The sequence below is a fragment of the Rana temporaria genome, chromosome 8, assembly GCF_905171775.1.
Source record: "Rana temporaria chromosome 8, aRanTem1.1, whole genome shotgun sequence".
Classification (NCBI taxonomy): domain Eukaryota; kingdom Metazoa; phylum Chordata; class Amphibia; order Anura; family Ranidae; genus Rana; species Rana temporaria.
The window spans coordinates 5,969,817-5,991,227 of record NC_053496.1 but is presented as its reverse complement, the minus strand read 5'-3'; the positions used below and the strand labels follow the sequence as shown (position 1 = coordinate 5,991,227).

Genomic DNA, 21,411 nt, shown 5'->3' with positions numbered 1-21,411 from the left:
TCTTAATAGCATCATGGGCCCCTGGGGAAAGTAATGCTCTGGGGCCCCTACGATGATGACAGTGCAGGTAAACAGACATCTAGTAGGTAGGAGGCAGACTGCCTTCCCTGTGTATCTATCACTCTCAGTGCCATTGTGGGGCCCCCAATTTCGGGGGAAGTGTGGGCTCAAGGACCAGATGCTTTGGGCAAAGTGCAGGGGCCCCCCATGCCGCTGGGGCCCAGGTGTGCCCTCTCATTAAGACAGCCCTGCCTAAAGGCATTGAGTTTCTGCCATGTGATTGGCTGATTAGCAATTTGTGTTACCGAGCAATTGAACAGTGGTCGGTGAGGGAACATATAAACATATACGGGTTCTTTCCTTCACGCGTTTAGCATTTTTTTCTGGCGTTGCCCACAGGTGGAGAACGGTCGGAGTGTTTGAACGTGAATTATTAAAGTGACTTATAGTGACCCCTCTTGTCAACTTCTAAGGTTCTCTGTCCACCACTGAATTTTAACGAGCGCCGAACAAAGCTCGGATTTCAGACTGATACTGAACAGCGACCGAAGGTCCTTCAGATGGCCTACATTTTAATTATATATATTGGAGGTGTCTCTGATTTATTATTTAGATACAGAGTGAGGTCAGATTTTTGACTATTTATCTCTCTACTGAATACCGTGATGGAAAATGACAGCTTCAAATTACAACTGACCGTGTAACATTTATACACTATAGGGCCAGATCCACAAAGAGTTACGTTGGCGTATCTATCCACAAAACAAGACACGCCTGAAGCTGGGCTAGATCCGACTGGCGTACGTCTTAGTACGCCGTTGGATCTAAGGTGCATATTTACGCTGGCCGCTAGGTGGCGCTTCCGTCGATTTCCGCGTCGAGTATGCAAATTAGCTAGATACGCCAATCCACAAACGTACGTCTGGCCGGCGCATTTTTTACGTCGTTTCCGTAAGGCTTTTTCCGGCGTAAAGTTACCCCTGCTATATGAGGCATAGCAAATGTTAAGTATGGACGTCGGGCCAACGTCAAATTTTCCGTCGTTTATGTTGTATGCGTAAAACGTTCGCGAATAGGGCTTTGTGTAGAATTACGTTCACGTCGAAAGCATTGGCTTGTTGCAGATTAATTTGGAGCATGCACACTGGGATACCCCCACGGACGGCGCATGTGCCGTAAAAAAAAAAACGTCATTTACGTGGGGTCAAGACGTATTAACATAAAACACGCCCACAACTTAGTGATTTGAATTGCTCGCCCTTACGCCAACACATTTACACTACGCCGATGTAACTTATGGCGCAAATTCTTTGTGGATACGGGAAATACGCTGTAAGTTATGGCGGCGTAGTGTATCTGAGATACGCTACGCCGGACTTACAAATGCGCGGCGCTACGTGGATCTGGGCATATAGGGCCAAAAGTAGCGGCAGCTGGTGCTCAATTTTTTTTGGGGGGGGGCAAACATACTGAAAACATCAATTGTAGCCACTGTACCCATCAGTTGCAGACACTGTGCCCATCAATTGCCATCACTGTGCTAACAATAGCCGCCAATGTGCCCATCAATTGCCGCCACTGTGCCATCAAACTCGGCTACTGTATCCATCAATTGCTGACGCTGTGCCCATCAATTGCTGACACTGCTCAACATTTTTGGGGGGGGCGCAAACAAACTGAAAAAAAAACATAAATTGCGGCCACTGTACCCATCAAACGCAGCTACTGTGCCATCAAACGCAGCCACTGTGCCCATCAACTGCAGCCACTGTGCCCATCAAACGTAGCCACTGTGCCATCAATTGCCATCACTGTGCCATCAATTGCAGCCACTGTGCCCTTAAACTGCTGCTATTGTGCCCATAAACTGCTGCCACTGTGCCCATCAAACGTAGCCACTGTGCCATCAATTGCCGCCACTGTGCCATCAAACACAGCTACTGTATCCATCAATTGGATCTTCCACGCACGGGCATTCTTCTGACACTGCTGTTGCTAGGCAGACTACTAAAATGCCTTTCCTGACATCTTTTTACAAATAAAGGCACATTTTTGGAGTGTGCGGCTGTCCAGAACTTTTCCTTACTTAAAAATAAAAAAACTGCTGGCACCAGTGGTGGGACTACCAGGGTCGCACTTGCACAGCTTCCACCACCGGGCTCAATGGGAAGGGCCCTGGCCTGGGGGTCAGGGGGGCCCCTTTATGGTTTCTTGCACCAGGGCCCTGAAGATTCTACTTAGACCCGTCTCGCCCATGCCCAGGTGGACATTTGGTGCCTTCTTTCATATTACATGTGGCCAAATTGTTGGGAGATCTCTCAGGGGTTTGGTATCTTCTGAGGGTAGGTACACGCCGTCTGTGCGCCATAGAATAAAATGAAATGGTTACATCAAAGAATACGTTTGCAGGGAGCTGCGGTGGCTCAACGCGATTGGCACTGCGCTGACAAGCCATTCACCTCTGCAGCTAGGGGTTCGGATCCCGGTCTCGGCTACATTTGAATTGAGTTTGGTGGTCTCAGCCCGGCTCCCGGTGGGTGTGCTATGCGAGGTAAGCCTGCGCTTAGTACGCCCACCCCCCTCCCACAAAAACCACCACACTTACACGGACTCGAAATTGGGTTTACATGCACGCACTTTGACCACACGGTCTCTAAAAAGAGAGGCAAAGGACTAACGGGGCTGGTTGAGCGGGCTAGATCCTCTCACTCCCTTATAGGGAGTCCCTCTGCCCCGTTGGGCTTCAAAGCGGAGCAAGTAGGGCGGGCTGTGTGGGAGGACCCCCTCACACACCCGCCATTGCCACCCGGGGCATGGAGAAAGGTGGCAGATTGCCTCTGGGGGAGGCCTGCCTACTCCCAACTCCTGCAGTCCGGCTCCTCTCTCGAGTACACGCACAAAAAAATACACTTAAAAAAAAAAAGAAAAAATATATATATATATAATATTAAGAATACGTTTGTTCTAAGGAACGCGCAGAGTGTGGGGAGGCCGGGAAAGGATCTGTGTCTGTTAAACTGTTCAATGTGCAACGTTGAGATATTCTAATTTCTTGTCACAGGAATGTCCCAGTGGCATCGTCAATGAAGATAACTTCAAACAAATCTACTCCCAGTTCTTTCCACAGGGAGGTAAGATTAAGTTGTTATTAAGATTTATCATTATCATTGTAGACATGTGCACTCAGGTCCGATCCTAGGCAGGGTTCACAGGGTGCATTACACCCAGGCGCCTGCAGAGGTGGGGGCGCCGAACATCTAACAGACTCTTTAACAGAAGCCCTCTTTGGGCCAGATTCACAGACAAATACGTTGCGCAGCGGCGGCGTAACGTATCCCATTTACGTTACACCGCCGCAAGTTTACAGCGTAAGTGCCTGATTCACAAAGCACTTACCTGTAAACTTGCGGCGGTGTAACGTAAATCCGCTCGGCGCAAGCCCGACTAATTTAAATGGGGCAGGCACCATTTAAATTAGGCTTGTTCCCGCGCCGAACGTACTGCGCATGCTCCGTCTGTCAAATTACCCGACGTGCATTGCGCTAAATGACGTCGCAAGGACGTCATTGGTTTAGACGTTAACGTAAATGGCGTACAGCGTCATTCACGGACGACTTACGCAAACTACGTGAATTTAAAAATTTTGACGCGGGAACGACGGCCATACTTAACATGGGTTACACCACCTAGAGGGCAGCCTTAGTTTTACGTGGAGTATCTCAACGGAAACGCAAAGCGTACATTCGTGAATCGCCGTAACTAGTCATTTGCATATTCTACGCCGACCGTAATGGAATCGCCACCTAGCGGCCGGCCTAGAATTGCATCCTAAGATCCGACGGTGTAAGTCAATTACACCTGTCGGATCTTAGGGCTATCTATGCGGAACTGATTCTATGAATCAGCCGCATAGTTAGGACGGGCGGATCACAAAGATACGACGGCGTATCAGGAGATACGCCGTTGTATCTCTTTTGTGAATCTGGCCCTCTGTGTCCATCACAGTACTCTGCTTCTCTTCTTGTATTTTGTTTATTGTTAAGGATCCCAGGTTAATGAAGACTTTGTGGGGGAGCATCTCTGTGGTTGAGTCATTGCCATATAAACATGTGTAAAGGGGAGGAGTTAGTAAAATGACGACGCCCATGTGGGGGAGCCAAAAATATTTCTGCACCCAGGCACCTGTGACCCTAGGATCGGCCCTGTGTACACTGCCAAAAAATTGTTTAGTTTTCATTTCATTCTTTCATTTTGAAATTTTTTGCATTTTCGGGTCATTCGTTATGCTCGCAATTTGTAAATTCGTAAGTTCGAAAATCCAAAAATAAGAAAGAAAAAACTTGAAAAAGTCGAAAGAATCAAAATCCCCAAATTCCAAATAATAACCAGCTATTAAATTATAGGAATTTGAATTTCCTTTCCTAGAAAATTTGTAAATTTGTAAATTCATAAATTCGTAAATTTAGAAAATTAGTAAATTTGTAAATCAGAAAATTCAGGATTTCGTAAATTGGAACATCCCCAAAAAAAAGAAGGAAAATCTGAAAATTCGAAATAATAACTAACTAATAATAACTAAATATTATTTATAGGTATTGGTACTTCGAAAAATCGAAAAGAAAAAAAAAATCGAAAAAATACAAACTAAAATTCGAAAGTTCAAAAGAACCGAAATCCAAAAATAAGAACGAAAATCCAAAAGTTAGGAAGCCCCAAAAAATCCAAAATCTGAAATAATAATAACTAGTAATAACTAACTATTAAATTATAGGAATTGGAATTTCCTTTCCTAGAAAATTAGTAAATTCGTAATTTTGAAAAATTTGTAATTTAGAAAATTAGAAAATTCGTAAATTCATAAATTCATAATTTAGAAAATTTGTAAATTTGTAAATCAGAAAATTCAGGATTTCGTAAATTAGAACATCCCAAAAAAAAGAAAGAAAATCCGAAAATGTTGAAAGAAGGAAAATCTGAAAATTCTAAATAATAACTAACTAATAATAACTAAATATTATTTATAGGTATTGGAACTTCGAAAAATCGAAAAGAAAAAAAAATCAAAAAAATACAAACTAAGATTGGAAAGTTCAAAAGAACCGAAATCCAAAAATAAGAACGAAAATCTAAAAGTTAGGAAGCCCCAAAAATTAAAAAATCTGAAATAATAATAACTAGTAATAACTAACTATTAAATTATAGGAATTGGAATTTCCTTTCCTAGAAAATTAGTAAATTCGTAATTTCGAAAATTTGTAATTTAGAAAATTAGTAAATTCGTAAATTCATAATTTAGAAAACTTGTAAATTTGTAAATCAGAAAATTCAGGATTTCGTAAATTAGAACATCCCAAAAAAAAAGAAAGAAAATCCGAAAATTCGAAAGAAGGAAAATCTGAAAATTGGAATTTTCTTTTCAAATTTGGCTGTTAGTGAACGTAACGAATACGAAGTTACGAATTATCCGAAATAACGAAAGCCGCATCTAAACAAATGGAATGAATTAATAATAAATAATAATAAAATGTTTTTATACGCTTATTTATTATTAATAATTTGTTACGTTCCATTCGTTTAGATGTGGTATTCGTTATTTCGGATAATTCGTAACTTCAGATAAATTCGTATGCATTGCGTTTATAAAAAGCCAAATTTGAAAGGAAATTCCAATTCCTATAATTTAATAGTTAGTAATAGTTAAGTTATTATTAGTTAGTTATTATTTCAGATTTTGAAATTTTCGTGTTTTTGAATTTTTGTTCTTATTTTGGGATTTTTGAAATTACGAATTTTTTTAATTTACAAATATATAAATGTACACATTTACAAAATGTACTAATTTTCGAATGTACACATTTTCGAATTTACAAATATTCGAATATTCAAATTTACAAATTTAGGAATTTTTGAATATTCAGAAAAATGTGTTAAACAGGGTTTTCCTTAATTTGGATGTTTCAGAATTTACGAATTTGTCTAGACTTGTTTAGCAGGGGGATGTTTGAGGATGGAGAGCGGAGGAAGGGGCTAGTAAATATGTCATTTACCGGCCCCTTCGTTTTCTAAATGAACACACTCACTGTGATTCATTCATAACTGAAGTATAGTAAACTGTGTTTGCTATGCTTCAGTTTGTAAATGAACAGGAAACCGCTCAGCACAGGGCACTTCCCATTCATTCAGTGTCCAGTGAAACTGAGGCTGCAGAGAAAGGAGTGTGTGGTTGAGCTTTGGGCTGCGCACACCTATGCATTAGAACCTGGCTTATCCCTCCCTCACCTCCTTATTGGTCGTTGTATGCAGGGCCGCTGATAGGGGGGGAACCCCAGTCCTTCTGGGCCCGTGCACACAGGGGGGCCCAGGCAGCAAAAAGAATGGCTATGGTCAGGGAGAGGGTCAATTACAGAAGAATGCCCTGTGTGGCTCTCTGCAGCAGCTGAAAGTCGGTTTTTCTCCCTCCTGACAACTTTCAGCTGCTGCCGGGGAAGACACAGACACAGGGCATTTTCCTGCAATTGCTTCCACTCCACCGATCCCCCTCCCTGTTCTACCTGCTTCTGGTCCCCCCTGTGTGCCCCTCTGTCACTGTGCTTGAACGGGTTGCATTTTGCAGCAGCATTGCCTGCCAAAAGCAATGGGAGTTGAATTATTGCTGTGGCTGAAAAGCATTGCGGCCTGTGGTATATGTACAGCCCTTAGCAGCTGCAGGTCTGTGTTTAGGTGGGAGGACACGGGGCAGTTAAAAAATAAATGTAAGATGGGGGTCAGCAACCCATCGATTGCGATCTACCAGTTGACCGCAGGCAGGTGACAGGTAGATCACGATCTTGTCCCTGCCTTGCCTTCCCAAGCCCCAACTGGGATAGAGCAGCGCAGCAAAGCGGAGGCGTGCCATAGCCAGTACGAGGAGGCAAAGGCATTCCCCACCCCCAGCGGGAACTGCCTCTGCCGCCTATGACAGCTGCAGGATAGCTTGGTGGGTTCAAGCTCTTGTGCAAGCGCATCTGAGCTCCTCCAAGGGGGGGGGGGTCAGTAGGGTACACAACTGGGCGGTCAGGAGGGAACAATACGGGGGGGGTCAGTAGGGCACACACCTGGGGGGTCAGGAGGGAACAATACGGGGGGGGTCAGGAGGGAACAATACGGGGGGGTCAGTAGGGCACACAACTGGGGGGTCAGGAGGGAACAATACGGGGAGGTCAGTAGGGCACACAACTGGGGGCCAGGAGGGAACAATACGGGGGGGTCAGTAGGGCACACAACTGGGGGTTCAGGAGGGAACAATACGGGGAGCTCTAGCAAAAAAAATGCATATGTTGGAGAGAAATGTCAGATTTGGCCTATAGGGTTCTAGTGGTTAATAAGTATATAAATGTAAATATTTAATTGGTTATTATGTTTCTCATATTGGAATCTCCTCACTTCCTCTTGCTCCTTTGTGTTGCAGACTCCAGCATGTACGCACATTTTCTATTCGATGCATTTGACACCGACCACAACGGCTCCATCAGTTTTGAGGTGAGAGCTCTCAACGATTAGCTAAGCATTATGTGGATGCCACACCAGTTCAGCAGATGTCATTTGACATAAAACCTTTGAACACTGCGTAAAATTAAAGCTAAGGTATCATCTGCTTGTATTTTGGCTTCCCTGGGGGGGAAGGAGGTTTGGATGCTGGGAAAGAAAGAGGTTGGGTTCTGGGGGATAAAGACGTTGGGATGATGGGGGGAAAAGAGGGTTGGGATGCTGGGGGAGAAGGAGGTTGGGATGCTGGGGGAGAAGGAGGTTGGGATGCTGGGGGAGAAGGGGGTTGGGATGCTGAGGGAGAAGGAGATTGGGATGATGGGGGAGAAGGAAGTTGGGATGCTGGGGAAGAAGGAGGTTGGGTTCTTGGGGAGAAGGACGTTGGCTTGCTGGTGGAGAGTGACATTGGGATGCAGGGGTAGAAGGACGTTGAGATGCTGGGGGAGAAGGAGATTGGGATGCTGGGGGAGAAGGAGATTGGGATGCTGGCGGAGAAAGAGATTGGGATGCTGGGGTAGAAGGACGTTGGGATGCTGTCGGAGAAGGAGATTGGGATTCTGGGGGAGAGGAGATTGGGATGCTGGGGGAGAAGGAGATTGGGTTCTTGGGGAGAAGGACGTTGGGATGCTGGGGGAGAAGGAGGTCGGGATGCTGGGGGAGATCAACATTGGGATGCTGGGGTAGAATGACGTTGGGATGCTGGGGGATAAGGAGATTGGGATTCTGGGGGAGACGGAGATTGGGATGCTGGGGGAGAAGGACGTTGGGATGCTGGGGGATAAGGAGATTGGGATTCTGGGGGAGACGGAGATTGGGATGCTGGGGTAGAAGGACGTTGGGATTCTGGGGGAGAAGGAGGTTGGGTTCTTGGGAAGAAGGACATTGGGATGCTGGGGAGAAGGAGATTGGGATGCTGGGGGAGAAGGACGTTGGGTTCTTGGGGAGAAGGACGTTGGGATGCTGGGGGAGAAGGAGATTGGGATGCTGGGGTAGAAGGACGTTGGGATGCTGGTGGAGAAGGAGATTGGGATTCTGGGGGAGAAGTAGATTGGGATGCTGGGGGAGAAGGAGATTGGGATGCTGGGGTAGAAGGACTTTGGGATTCTGGGGGAGAAGGAGGTTGGGATGCTGGGGGAGAAGGAGGTTGGGATGCTGGGGAAGAAGGAGGTTGGGATGCTGGGGGAGAAGGAGGTTGGGAGGCTGGGGGAGAAGGATGTTGGGAGGCTGGGGGGAGAAGGCGGTTGGGATGCTGGGGGAGAAAGAGCTTGGGATGCTGGGCAAGAAGGAGGTTGGGATTCTGGGGGAGAATGAAGTTGGGATGCTGGGGGAGAAAGAGGTTGGGACGCTGGGGGAGAAGGAGGTTGTGGGGGTTGGGGGAGAAGGATGTTGGGAGGCTGGGGGAAAAGGAGGTTGGGATGCTCATGCTGGGGGAGAAGGAGGTTGGGATGCTGGGGGAGAATGAAGTTGGGATGCTGGGTGAGAGGGAGGTTGGAACGCTGAGGGAGAATGATAGGATTCTGGGGGAAAAGGTCACTGGGGAAGAAGGGCATCGGGACGCTGGGGGAGAAGGAGGTTGGGATGCTGGGGAAAAAGGAGGCTTGGATGCTGGGGCAGAAGGAGGTTTGGGTGCTGGGGGAGAAGGAGGTTGGGATGCTGGGGGAGAAGGAGGTTGGGATGCTGGGGGAGAATGAAGTTGGGACGCTGGGGGATAAGGAGGTTGGGAGGCTGGGGGATAAGGAGGTTGGAAGGCTGGGGGAGAAGGAGGTTGGGATGCTGGGGGAAAAGGTGGTTGGGATGCTAGGGAAGAAGGAGGTTGGGATTCTGGGGGAGAAGGAGGTTGTGGGGGTTGGGGGAGAAGGATGTTGGGAGGCTGGGGGAAAAGGAGGTTGGGATGCTGGGGGAGAAGAAGGTTTGGATGCTGGGGGGAGAAGGAGGTTGGGACGCTGGGGGAGAAGGAGGTTTGGATGCTGGGGGGGAAGGAGGTTTGGATGCTGGGGGAGAAGGAGGTTTGGATGCTGGGGGGGAGAATGAAGTTGGGACTCTGAGGGAGATGGAGGTTGGGATGCTGGGGGAGAAGGAGGTTGGGATGCTGGGGGGGGGGGAGAAGGGGGTTTGGATTCTCGGAGGGAGAAGGAGGTTTGGATGCTGGGGTGGAGAAGGAGGTTTGGATGCTGGGGGAGAAGGAGGTTTGGATGCTGGGGGAGAGAAGGAGGTTTGGATGCTGGGGGGGGGGGGAGAAGGAGGTTTGGATTCTGGGGGGAGAATGAAGTTGGGACTCTGGGGGAGAAGGAGGTTTGGATGCTGGGGGGGGGGGGGAAGGAGGTTGGGACGCTGAGTAGATTGTTGGCTGTTTTTATGACATGTCTCTGATCGGTATTCTTTCTCCTGTAGGATTTTGTAGCAGGATTGTCAGTCATCTTGCGGGGGAGTATAGACGACAGACTGAACTGGGCCTTCAATTTGTACGACCTAAACAAAGATGGCTGTATAACTAAAGAGGTACAAGTGTCTATTCACAATGATGATGACTTAATTCCCTAGCAAAGCCCCCTGTCCTTCCACTTCATAGGCCACTCCACCCACCTCCATACATAACCCTTTATGTAGCAACAAAGTGAAGGGGAATACTATAGATCAGCCATTCTCAACAAGGGTTCTATGGAAGACGGGGTTCCTCCAGTTGTTGTTAGTGGTTCCTTGAGCTGTGACTAACTGACCTCCCATCTGATGGTGCCTTCATTCTTCTAGGTTCATCCCCACCTGGTAGCACCAGTAGCATGACACCAATGATATTTTTAGCTGACTGTAAGGGTCTCATTTTAACTACGAGTGTAAGAGAACCTTTCTTTCCACTGATCACCAATGTAAGGAACATTCTTCCCACTGATCACCAATGTAAGGAACATTCTTCTCACTGATCACCAATGTAAGGGACATTCTTCTCACTGATCACCAATGTAAGGGACATTCTTCCCACTGATCACCAATGTAAGGGACATTCTTCCCACTGATCACCAATGTAAGGGACATTCTTCCCACTGATCACCAATGTAAGGAACATTCTTCTCACTGATTACCAATGTAAGGAACATTCTTCTCACTGATCACCAATGTAAGGGACATTCTTCTCACTGATCACCAATGTAGGGGACATTCTTCTCACTGATCACCAATGTAAGGAACATTCTTCTCACTGATCACCAATGTAAGGAACATTCTTCTCACTGATCACCAATGTAAGGAACATTCTTCTCACTGATCACCAATGTAAGGGACATTCTTCCCACTGATCACCAATGTAAGGAACATTCTTCCCACTGATCACCAATGTAAGGAACATTCTTCCCACTGATCAGCAATGTAAGGGACATTCTTCCCACTGATCACCAATGTAAGGAAATTTCTTCTCACTGATCACCAATGTAAGGGACATTCTTCTCACTGATCACCAATGTAAGGGACATTCTTCTCACTGATCACCAATGTAAGGGACATTCTTCCCACTGATCACCAATGTAAGGAACATTCTTCCCACTGATCACCAATGTAAGGAACATTCTTCTCACTGATCACCAATGTAAGGGACATTCTTCTCACTGATCACCAATGTAAGGGACATTCTTCCCACTGATCACCAATGTAAGGGACATTCTTCCCACTGATCACCAATGTAAGGGACATTCTTCCCACTGATCACCAATGTAAGGAACATTCTTCTCACTGATTACCAATGTAAGGAACATTCTTCTCACTGATCACCAATGTAAGGGACATTCTTCTCACTGATCACCAATGTAAGGAACATTCTTCTCACTGATCACCAATGTAAGGAACATTCTTCTCACTGATCACCAATGTAAGGAACATTCTTCTCACTGATCACCAATGTAGGGGACATTCTTCCCACTGATCACCAATGTAAGGAACATTCTTCCCACTGATCACCAATGTAAGGAACATTCTTCCCACTGATCAGCAATGTAAGGGACATTCTTCCCACTGATCACCAATGTAAGGAAATTTCTTCTCACTGATCACCAATGTAAGGGACATTCTTCTCACTGATCACCAATGTAAGGGACATTCTTCCCACTGATCACCAATGTAAGGAACATTCTTTCCACTGATCACCAATGTAAGGAACATTCTTTCCACTGATCACCAATGTAAGGAACATTCTTTCCACTGATCACCAATGTAAGGAACATTCTTCCCACTGATCACCAATGTAAGGAACATTCTTCCCACTGATCACCAATGTAAGGAATATTCTTCCTACTGATCACCAATGTAAGGGACATTCTTCCCACTGATCACCAATGTAAGGGACATTCTTCTCACTGATCACCAATGTAAGGAATATTCTTTTCACTGATCACCAATGTAAGGGACATTCTTCTCACTGATCACCAATGTAAGGGGCATTCTTCCCACTGATCACCAATGTAAGGGACATTCTTCTCACTGATCACCAATGTAAGGGACATTCTTCTCACTGATCACCAATGTAAGGGACATTCTTCTCACTGATCACCAATGTAAGGAACATTCTTCTCACTGATCACCAATGTAAGGAACATTCTTCCCACTGATCACCAATGTAAGGGACATTCTTCTCACTGATCACCAATGTAAGGGACATTCTTCCCACTGATCACCAATGTAAGGGGCATTCTTCCCACTGATCACCAATGTAAGGGACATTCTTCTCACTGATCACCAATGTAAGGGACATTCTTCTCACTGATCACCAATGTAAGGGACATTCTTCTCACTGATCACCAATGTAAGGGACATTCTTCTCACTGATCACCAATGTAAGGGACATTCTTCTCACTGATCACCAATGTAAGGAACATTCTTCTCACTGATCACCAATGTAAGGGACATTCTTCTCACTGATCACCAATGTAAGGAACATTCTTCTCACTGATCACCAATGTAAGGAACATTCTTCCCACTGATCACCAATGTAAGGAACATTCTTTCCACTGATCACCAATGTAAGGAACATTCTTCCCACTGATCACCAATGTAAGGGACATTCTTCCCACTGATCACCAATGTAAGGGACATTCTTCTCACTGATCACCAATGTAAGGGACATTCTTCTCACTGATCACCAATGTAAGGGACATTCTTTCCACTGATCACCAATGTAAGGAACATTCTTTCCACTGATCACCAATGTAAGGGACATTCTTCCCACTGATCACCAATGTAAGGGACATTCTTCTCACTGATCACCAATGTAAGGAACATTCTTCCCACTGATCACCAATGTAAGGAACATTCTTCCCACTGATCACCAATGTAAGGAACATTCTTCCTACTGATCACCAATGTAAGGGACATTCTTTCCACTGATCACCAATGTAAGGGACATTCTTCTCACTGATCACCAATGTAAGGAACATTCTTCTCACTGATCACCAATGTAAGGGACATTCTTCTCACTGATCACCAATGTAAGGGACATTCTTCCCACTGATCACCAATGTAAGGGACATTCTTCTCACTGATCACCAATGTAAGGGACATTCTTCTCACTGATCACCAATGTAAGGGACATTCTTCTCACTGATCACCAATGTAAGGAACATTCTTCTCACTGATCACCAATGTAAGGGACATTCTTCTCACTGATCACCAATGTAAGGAACATTCTTCTCACTGATCACCAATGTAAGGAACATTCTTCTCACTGATCACCAATGTAAGGAACATTCTTCTCACTGATCACCAATGTAAGGAACATTCTTCTCACTGATCACCAATGTAAGGAACATTCTTCCCACTGATCACCAATGTAAGGAACATTCTTCTCACTGATCACCAATGTAAGGAACATTCTTCTCACTGATCACCAATGTAAGGAACATTCTTCCCACTGATCACCAATGTAAGGGACATTCTTCTCACTGATCACCAATGTAAGGGACATTCTTCTCACTGATCACCAATGTAAGGAACATTCTTCCCACTGATCACCAATGTAAGGGACATTCTTCCCACTGATCACCAATGTAAGGGACATTCTTCTCACTGATCACCAATGTAAGGAACATTCTTCCCACTGATCACCACTGTAAGGAACATTCTTCTCACTGATCACCAATGTAAGGAACATTCTTCCCACTGATCACCAATGTAAGGAACATTCTTCTCACTGATCACCAATGTAAGGGACATTCTTCCCACTGATCACCACTGTAAGGAACATTCTTCCCACTGATCACCAATGTAAGGGACATTCTTCTCACTGATCACCAATGTAAGGGACATTCTTCCCACTGATCACCAATGTAAGGGACATTCTTCTCACTGATCACCACTGTAAGGAACATTCTTCCCACATACATTTTTGATTACTGAAGATGAAGTTATTATGTTACTATTCCTGTTGTCTTCTTGCAGGAGATGATGGACATCATGAAGTCCATATATGACATGATGGGGAAGTACACGTACCCAAATATGAGGGAAGACGCACCCCGAGAGCATGTGGAGAACTTTTTCCAGGTGACCTTTCCAGACCAAGGCATCGCCATATTGTGTCCGTCACACTGCTCTGCGTATTTAACATGTCGGTCTCTTTTTTTTAGAAAATGGATAAAAATAAGGATGGCGTAGTCACAATCGAAGAATTCATAGAGTCATGTCAGAAGGTAATTTGGTGATTTACGGGCTCCATACTGGAACGATATTACTGTGATTGGCTGCAGAAATAGGAAGAGATAGCCCAACCGCCGCACACCTCACCTGTCAGGGGATGCCCACGCAGGCATCCGAGTACTGAGTTACAGGTCAATGGGCTGCACTAATGGAAACAGGCACCAAGATAGTGAAAAAATATATATGTTTATTAAGTTAAAGCACACGTGAAAAACAATCAATGAAAGCAAGCGTGACACAGCAACCAAAAACCACTAAGCAGGTAATGCAGGGATAAGACATAAGCAAGTCCGAGATCCAAGCCAGGGGTCAAGGATAGGAGAGAGCAGCAAAGTCCAAAATACAAGCCGGGGTCAATAAGCGACAGGGTCCAGGGCAGGGAGCGAAGCAGGAACAGATGGGCAACAGCTAACAGGTCAGGCAGGGAACAGGCTGACAAGCAAAATACTGAAGCCCTGAACTCCAGTTTAGGGCGGGCTTAAATACCTGTGCAAATCTGTATTGGGCGACACCTGCTGGAGGCCACCAGAACTGCACCCCTGTTACTGAAGAGAACAGTGCCACCAGCAGGTGACCAGTCATGACACAGATCATGACATCACCCGGACCTAGTGGTTAGCAGGTAAAAATAGCCTCAGCTCGATTCGTTCATACCATGTCCCCAACATGTTTCGTCCCACCCTGGGGCTTAATCATGGAGATCTCCATGGTTAAGCCTCAAGGTGGGGCTAAACATTTTGGAGATATGGAGTGGATGAATCAAGCTGAGGCTGCTTTTACCTGCTAACCACTCGGGATGGGTGAGGTGTGCGGCGGTTGGGCTATCGCCTCCCATCTCTGCAGCGTGCTTTGCGTTTGGACGGGCCTCTCCTCAGCCTACACCCATTATGGCCAAAATGACCAAATATGGCTGGGGATGCGCCATTGGTTGCTAGGGCACCAGCAGCTGCCAATGTCCTAGCAACCAATGATGCATCCCTGGCCCAAATCAACTGGATGCTGGTAGATTCCCCCACGGAGAGTTGAGCTTAAACAAAGTTTTGTGGACAATGGTCAATAAGACTAAATACATATAATGTCATGGGGCATTTGCTGACCCTTCTCTACCAGCAAGAGCTGACCCTTTAGGGCGATCTTAATGCTGCAAGCATGTAATGTGATCACTGTGATTGGCTGCAGAAATAGGAAGAGATAGCCCAACTGCCACACACCTCACCCGGCCCTAGTGGTTAGCAGGTAAAAACAGCCTCAGCTCGATTCATTCATACCAAGACCCCAACATGTTTCGTCCCACCCTGGGGCTTAACCACTTCCATACAGTGCACGTATACACCTTCCTGCCCAGACCAATTTTCAGCTTTCAGTGCTGTTGCACTTTGAATGACAATTGCGCGGTCGTGCTACACTGTACCCAAACTAAATTTTGATCATTTTGTTCCCACAAATAGAGCTTTCTTTGACCACCTCTGGGATTTTAATTTTCTGCAAAAACAATTAAAAAAGACCGAAAATTTTGAAAAACAAATGCTTTTTTTTTTGTTTCCCTTACAAAACTTTGTAAATAAGTACGTTTTCTCCTTCACTGATGGGGCTGCACTGATGGGCACTGATAAGGCGTCACTGATGGGCACCCATAAGGTGGCACCAATGAGGTGGCACTGATGAGGTGGAATTGATGGGCACTGATGATGGGCACTAATATGCAGCACTGATGGGGCACTGATAGGCGGCACTGATGGGCACTGATAGGTGGCACAGATAGGCAGCACAGATGGGCACAGATAGGTGGCACGGATGGGCAGATAGGCAGCACAGATGGGCACAGATAAGCGGCACGGATGGGCACAGATAGGCGGCATGGATGGGCACATATAGGCAGCACGGATGGGCACTGATAGGTGGCATGGATGTACTGTAATTATACTGATGGATGCCAATCAGTGACAAACAGTGTCTGCCAATCAGTGATGCCCATTGTGGGCACTGATTGGCATCCATTGTGGGCACTGATTGGCATCCATTGTGGACACTGATTGGCATCCCTGGTGGTCTAGGGTGTCATACCTGGTGGTGGGCATCCCTGGTGGTCTAGTGTGGGCATCTTCGTGGGGGCTGCGCTGATAATTGATCAGCACAAACCCCCCCTGTCAGAGGAGCAGCCGATCGGCTCTCCTCTACTCGCGTCTGACAGACGTGAGTGAGGAAAAGCCGATCACGGCTCTTCTTGTTTACATCGTGATCAGCCATGATTGGACATGGCTGATCACATGGTAAAGAGTCAGGATATTGAAACCACTTTGCCGCCGTTGTTTTGTAATAGGGCAGTCGGCAAGTGGTTAATCATGGAGATCTCCATGGTTAAGCCCCAAGATGGGGCTAAACATGTTGGAGATGTGGAGTGCATGAATCAAGCTGAGGCTGCTTTTATCTGCTAACCACTCGGGTCGGGTGAGGTGTGCGGCGGTTGGGCAGCGTGCTTTGCATCTGGACGGGCCTCTCAGCCTGCACCCATTATGGCCAATATGACCAAATATGGCTGGGGATGCGCCATTGGTTGCTAGGGCACCAGCAGCTGCCAATGTCCTAGCAACCAATGATGCATCATTGGCTCAAATCAACTGAATGCTGGTAGATTCCCCAGCGGAGAGTTGAGCTTAAACAAAGTTTTGGGGACAATGGTCACTAAGACTAAATAAATATAATGTCATGGGGGTTTGCTGACCATTCTCTGCCAGCAGGAGCTGACCCTTTAGGGGCGATCTTAATGCTGGAAGCAGGCTGGCGAACTCTTGATCATGTGAACTTTGTGATTGGCTGCAGAAATAGGAAGAGATAGCCCGACCGCCACACCTCACCCGAGTGGTTAACAGGCAAAAGCAGCCTCAGCTGGATTCATTCAGACCATGTCCCCAACATGGGGGTTAATCATAGAGATCTCCATAAGCTGCATGATTAAGCCCCAGGGTGGGGTGAAACATGTTGGAGATGTGATGTGGATGATTTGAGCTGAGGCTGCTTTTACCTGCTAAACACCCAGGCCGGGTGAGGTGTGGGGCGGTTGAGCTATTTCTTCCCATTTCTGCAGCGTGCTTTGGTTCTGGACGGACCTTTCGCCACCCCGCACCCTCACCAGTCAATGGCATCCAACTCGTCGGACCTTGATAGCCTGAGCGGAGACCCTTAAGCATTTATCATGGGTCACTGTGATTGTATGTGGCTCTTGTGGCTCCCGACAACCAGTGATGGGACCTATTGGTGACAGCACGATTACAGTGCTGGTAGTGGGGAGCGAGCACATTCCCACTACACAACAGCAGCGCTAGCTGTATGCATAGGTATGGAGGACCAGGCAGATGCATCCCTGGCACCAGGCAGATGGCTGCTGGGAGATTCCCCTGTGGAGGGCTGATTATAAACAAAGGGGCCAGGGATGCAAGCTGACATCATTTATCAAATATGGCTGACATCATTGATCATTGGCTGCTAGGGCACCAGCAGCTGCCAGTGCCCTAGCAACCAATGATGCATCCTTGACCCCAATCAATTGGCAGCTGGGAGATTCCCTGGCTGAGAGATGAATGTAAATACAAGGGCCAGGGATGCTAGCTGACATCATTGACCAAATATGGCTGGGCATGCGTCATTGGTTGCTAGGGCACCTGCAGCTTTCAGTGTCCTTGTAACCAAGGATGCATCTCTGGCCCCAATCAAATGGCTGCTGGGGTTCCCCGGCAGAGGGCTGAGCATAAACAAATGTGCCAGAGATGCTAGCAGCCATCATTGACCAAATATGTTTGGGGATGCGTCATTGGTTGCTAGGGCATCTTCAGCTGCCAGAGACCTAACAACCAATGGCCCCTAAGTGGGGTTCAATTGGTTGCATTGATTTCAAATTGGTTTGTGTTAACATTCACAATTTGCAACTTTATGTGAACTATATCGGTGTGATGGGAAGAATTCTAATGCTGATTTCAAGCCAAGTCTTGTCCAACATCATAAATGGTCTTTTTAGCTCAATGGTCACAAATTCTCCCAAACACACACCAAAATCTTGTAGGAAGCCTTCCCGGAAAAGTGGAGGCTGTTATAGCTGTAATTGGTGGGTGGGTAGGTCAGCAACTCCATGGTTTTGGAATGGAATGTCCAACAAGCTCTTGTAGGTGTGATGGTCAGGTGGTGTCCTCAAACTTTTACAGTGTCTGCATACTTGTTTGATGCTAGAAGGTAGAGGTTAGAAGTCCCTCATTTTTAGTGTACAGTAATTCTTAAAATTTCTTGTTACATAATGTCATATTGTATCCTTTTTCTGACTACAGGATGAAAACATTATGAGATCCATGCAGCTCTTCGACAACGTCATTTAGCAAAAGCTGCGACTGAACGGATTTTGGGATCACACTTTTTCGAATAGACATTCTTCTGGCTGCACAATTACAGAATAGTTTGTCTGATGCAAACTAAAATGCAATTATAATCTCTGTACTATTTTACGGCTGTTGTAAACACTTAAAAAAAAAAAGAAGAAGGAAGAAAACAAACCAAACCCTACCATGGAAAAACCAAACCCTACCATGGAAAAACCAAACCCTACTATCGGAAAACCCAAACCCTACCATGGAAAAACTCAAACCCTTCCATGGAAAAACCAAACCCTACCATCAAAGAACCCAAACCCTACCATGGAAAAACCAAACCCTACCATCAAAGAACCCAAACCCTACCATGGAAAAACCAAACCCTACCATCGAAAAACGAAACCCTACCATCGGAAAACCAAATCCTACCATCGAAAAAAAAACAAGCTCTAACATCAAAAAACCCAAACCCTACAATCGAAAACGAAACCCTACCATCGAAAAACTAAACCCTACCATCGAAGATTCCAAAGCTCCAGTTTCCTGACGTGAGCACACTGCCACCTAGTGGATCCGTCCAGAACACTGATTAGATTTGCCCTCGAAAAAGAAAGGATGTTCTCATTTGAAATGATGGTGGTTCAAGGATATTTTTATTTTTCATTTTATTTTTAATATCATGGGAACCTTCTGTAACCTTTTACAGAGCACGGTGAATTTTGTTGTCCAGAACCTGGAAAACGTGACATAAATCTTCCTTTTCTTTGTGAAACATGAAAATGTTACTGCTTCTGTAGCCACGTACCAATATTTATTATGATAATTAATTTATATGGAGCTTATAAAATTCTGACGCACTTTACAGAGAATATTCACAGCAGTCCTTAGTGGGATAGACAGTCTTATTTCCTTATTCCCATCAATACATACATTTTCTATGGATTGAAATTCATTTAAAGGGCCTGTCCACCCCCCAAACGATTGGGGTTGGTATCTGATGGGTTGAAAACCTATCATACATTTGCACTCCTGGCTGCTTTCTTATTATAAAAACCCCCCCAAAAATTGCAGGAAGACTCTCTAATTAGTGTGGCATTGGTGCAGAGCTCAAGTGTAGGGGTTTCTGAGCAGGAGTCCCCAAGAGATATAAGGAACCACTGGATTATTTAGCCTTCCGGTACCTACATTAAACTGAAGTATTACTTTTGCTAGGGTGACCATTAACCTTACCCAGGTTGAAAAGTGTGCAAAGTTAGGGAGTCCCCTAAGCAATGGTTCTCAACCATTGTCAGCCCATGGTCTCCCCTTTTCGAGGCTTCCAGCAATATGCAGGTCCCTTAAACTTCCACATGGCCTCCTAGTGCCCCCAAAACCTCCCATAGTGTCCCACAGTACCCATAGGCCCCCATAAGAGCCCTCAACCTCCACAATGCCCCCAAACCTCCCACAGTGCCACTCAGCCCCCTACAGTGCCGCTCTACCTGCTGCAGAGCCTCCGATTTAGATCCATTACACTTCCACATGGCCTCCTAGTGCCCCACAACCTACCATAGTGTCCCACAGTACCCATAGGCCCATTAAAGAGCCCTCAACCTCCACAATGCCTCAAAAACCTTCCATAGTGCCACTCAGCCCCCTACAGTGCCACTCCACCTGCTGCAGAGCCTCCAATGCAGGTCCCTTACACTTCCATATGGCCTCCTAGTGCCCCCGCAACCTCCCATAGTGTCCCACAGTACCCATAGGCCCCCCTAAGAGCCCTCAACCTCCACGATGCCCCGAAACCTCCCACAGTGCCACTCAGCCCCCTACAGTGCCGCTCCAAATGCTGCAGAGCCTCCAGTCCCCCATAGTGCCCTTAACCTCCATAGAGTATTGAAAAGTGTGCAAAGTCCAGGGTATAACCTAAGGCTTAGGTTAGGGGGTCAGGGGTGTCAAACCCAATTTCCTTGCGGGCCACATCAGCATTATGGTTGCCCTCAAAGGGCCGGTTGTATCAGCACCCCACCCCCCTTACATCAGATGTCAAGAGCCCTCCACCATCAGAAGTTGAGCATCCCCTCCACTATCCCTTACATCAGTGAACCCCCTTGCCTTGTGCTGCTGCCAGGAGGGCTGGACAGAGAAGTGCGGGATCTGGTGGAGTCCTCTCCTCTCTGCTGCTGAATGCTGAGACCAGGTGGGGGTGGAGACAAGGGGGGTGTGAGGGCCACATGAAATGGCCCGGAGGGCCGGATTCGGCCCGCGGGCCTTGTGTTTGACATCTGTGACCTGCAATGGTTCTCAATCACTGGCTCTCTGAGTGGACAAAAGAAGCCCACTTAATGGATAAGTCCCACCTAGACCCCACCTTTTAATATTCAGAAACTGCCCATAACATCCACTTATGGGTTTGTCTCTTAAGACCCTGCCTCTAAATATGTGTGTGGCCCCAATTCCCACAATTAGCTCCATGTGCAGGAACTAAAATAAGGTTCATTCTTCGATCCCGGGACATGGCCCAGGACACAGCATGGACGGGACAGAGGACCAAGATGCAGGAAGGTTCAGGAAAACCCATAGTTACGTCCCACCTAGACCCCACCTAAGAACCCACCTTTAAATATTCAGAAACTGCCCATCACACCTACTTCATGGGTTGGTCCTGCCATAACCCTTCCTCTAAATATGCGAGTGGCTATGATTCCCACAAGTAATGCCTTCTTGAGTTACTGCACATGTGCAGGAGCTAAAATAAGGTTCATACTTTATGGGTTGGTCCCACCAAGACACTGCCCCCAAATATGTAAATGGCCCCGATTCCCACAATTAATGTCTTTTTGAGTTACACACACATGCATGAACTAAGTTAAGGTTC

General features: G+C 46.4%; 1 protein-coding gene across 3 annotated transcripts in view; it reads left to right on the top strand.

Annotated features, from left to right (window-relative positions):
• KCNIP2 (potassium voltage-gated channel interacting protein 2) overlaps positions 1–19,038 on the top strand; it is a 230,457-nt gene extending 211,419 nt beyond the window's left edge. For all 3 annotated transcript variants that reach the window (XM_040361243.1, XM_040361245.1, XM_040361244.1), the window contains exons 3-8: positions 3,062–3,131; positions 7,448–7,518; positions 9,916–10,023; positions 13,942–14,046; positions 14,130–14,192; positions 18,516–19,038. In XM_040361243.1, coding sequence (XP_040217177.1) covers positions 3,062–3,131; positions 7,448–7,518; positions 9,916–10,023; positions 13,942–14,046; positions 14,130–14,192; positions 18,516–18,563 — 465 coding nt within the window. In that variant the 3' untranslated portion in view covers positions 18,564–19,038. The remainder of the gene's footprint in view (positions 1–3,061; positions 3,132–7,447; positions 7,519–9,915; positions 10,024–13,941; positions 14,047–14,129; positions 14,193–18,515) is intronic.
• The last annotated feature ends 2,373 nt before the right edge of the window (positions 19,039–21,411 follow it).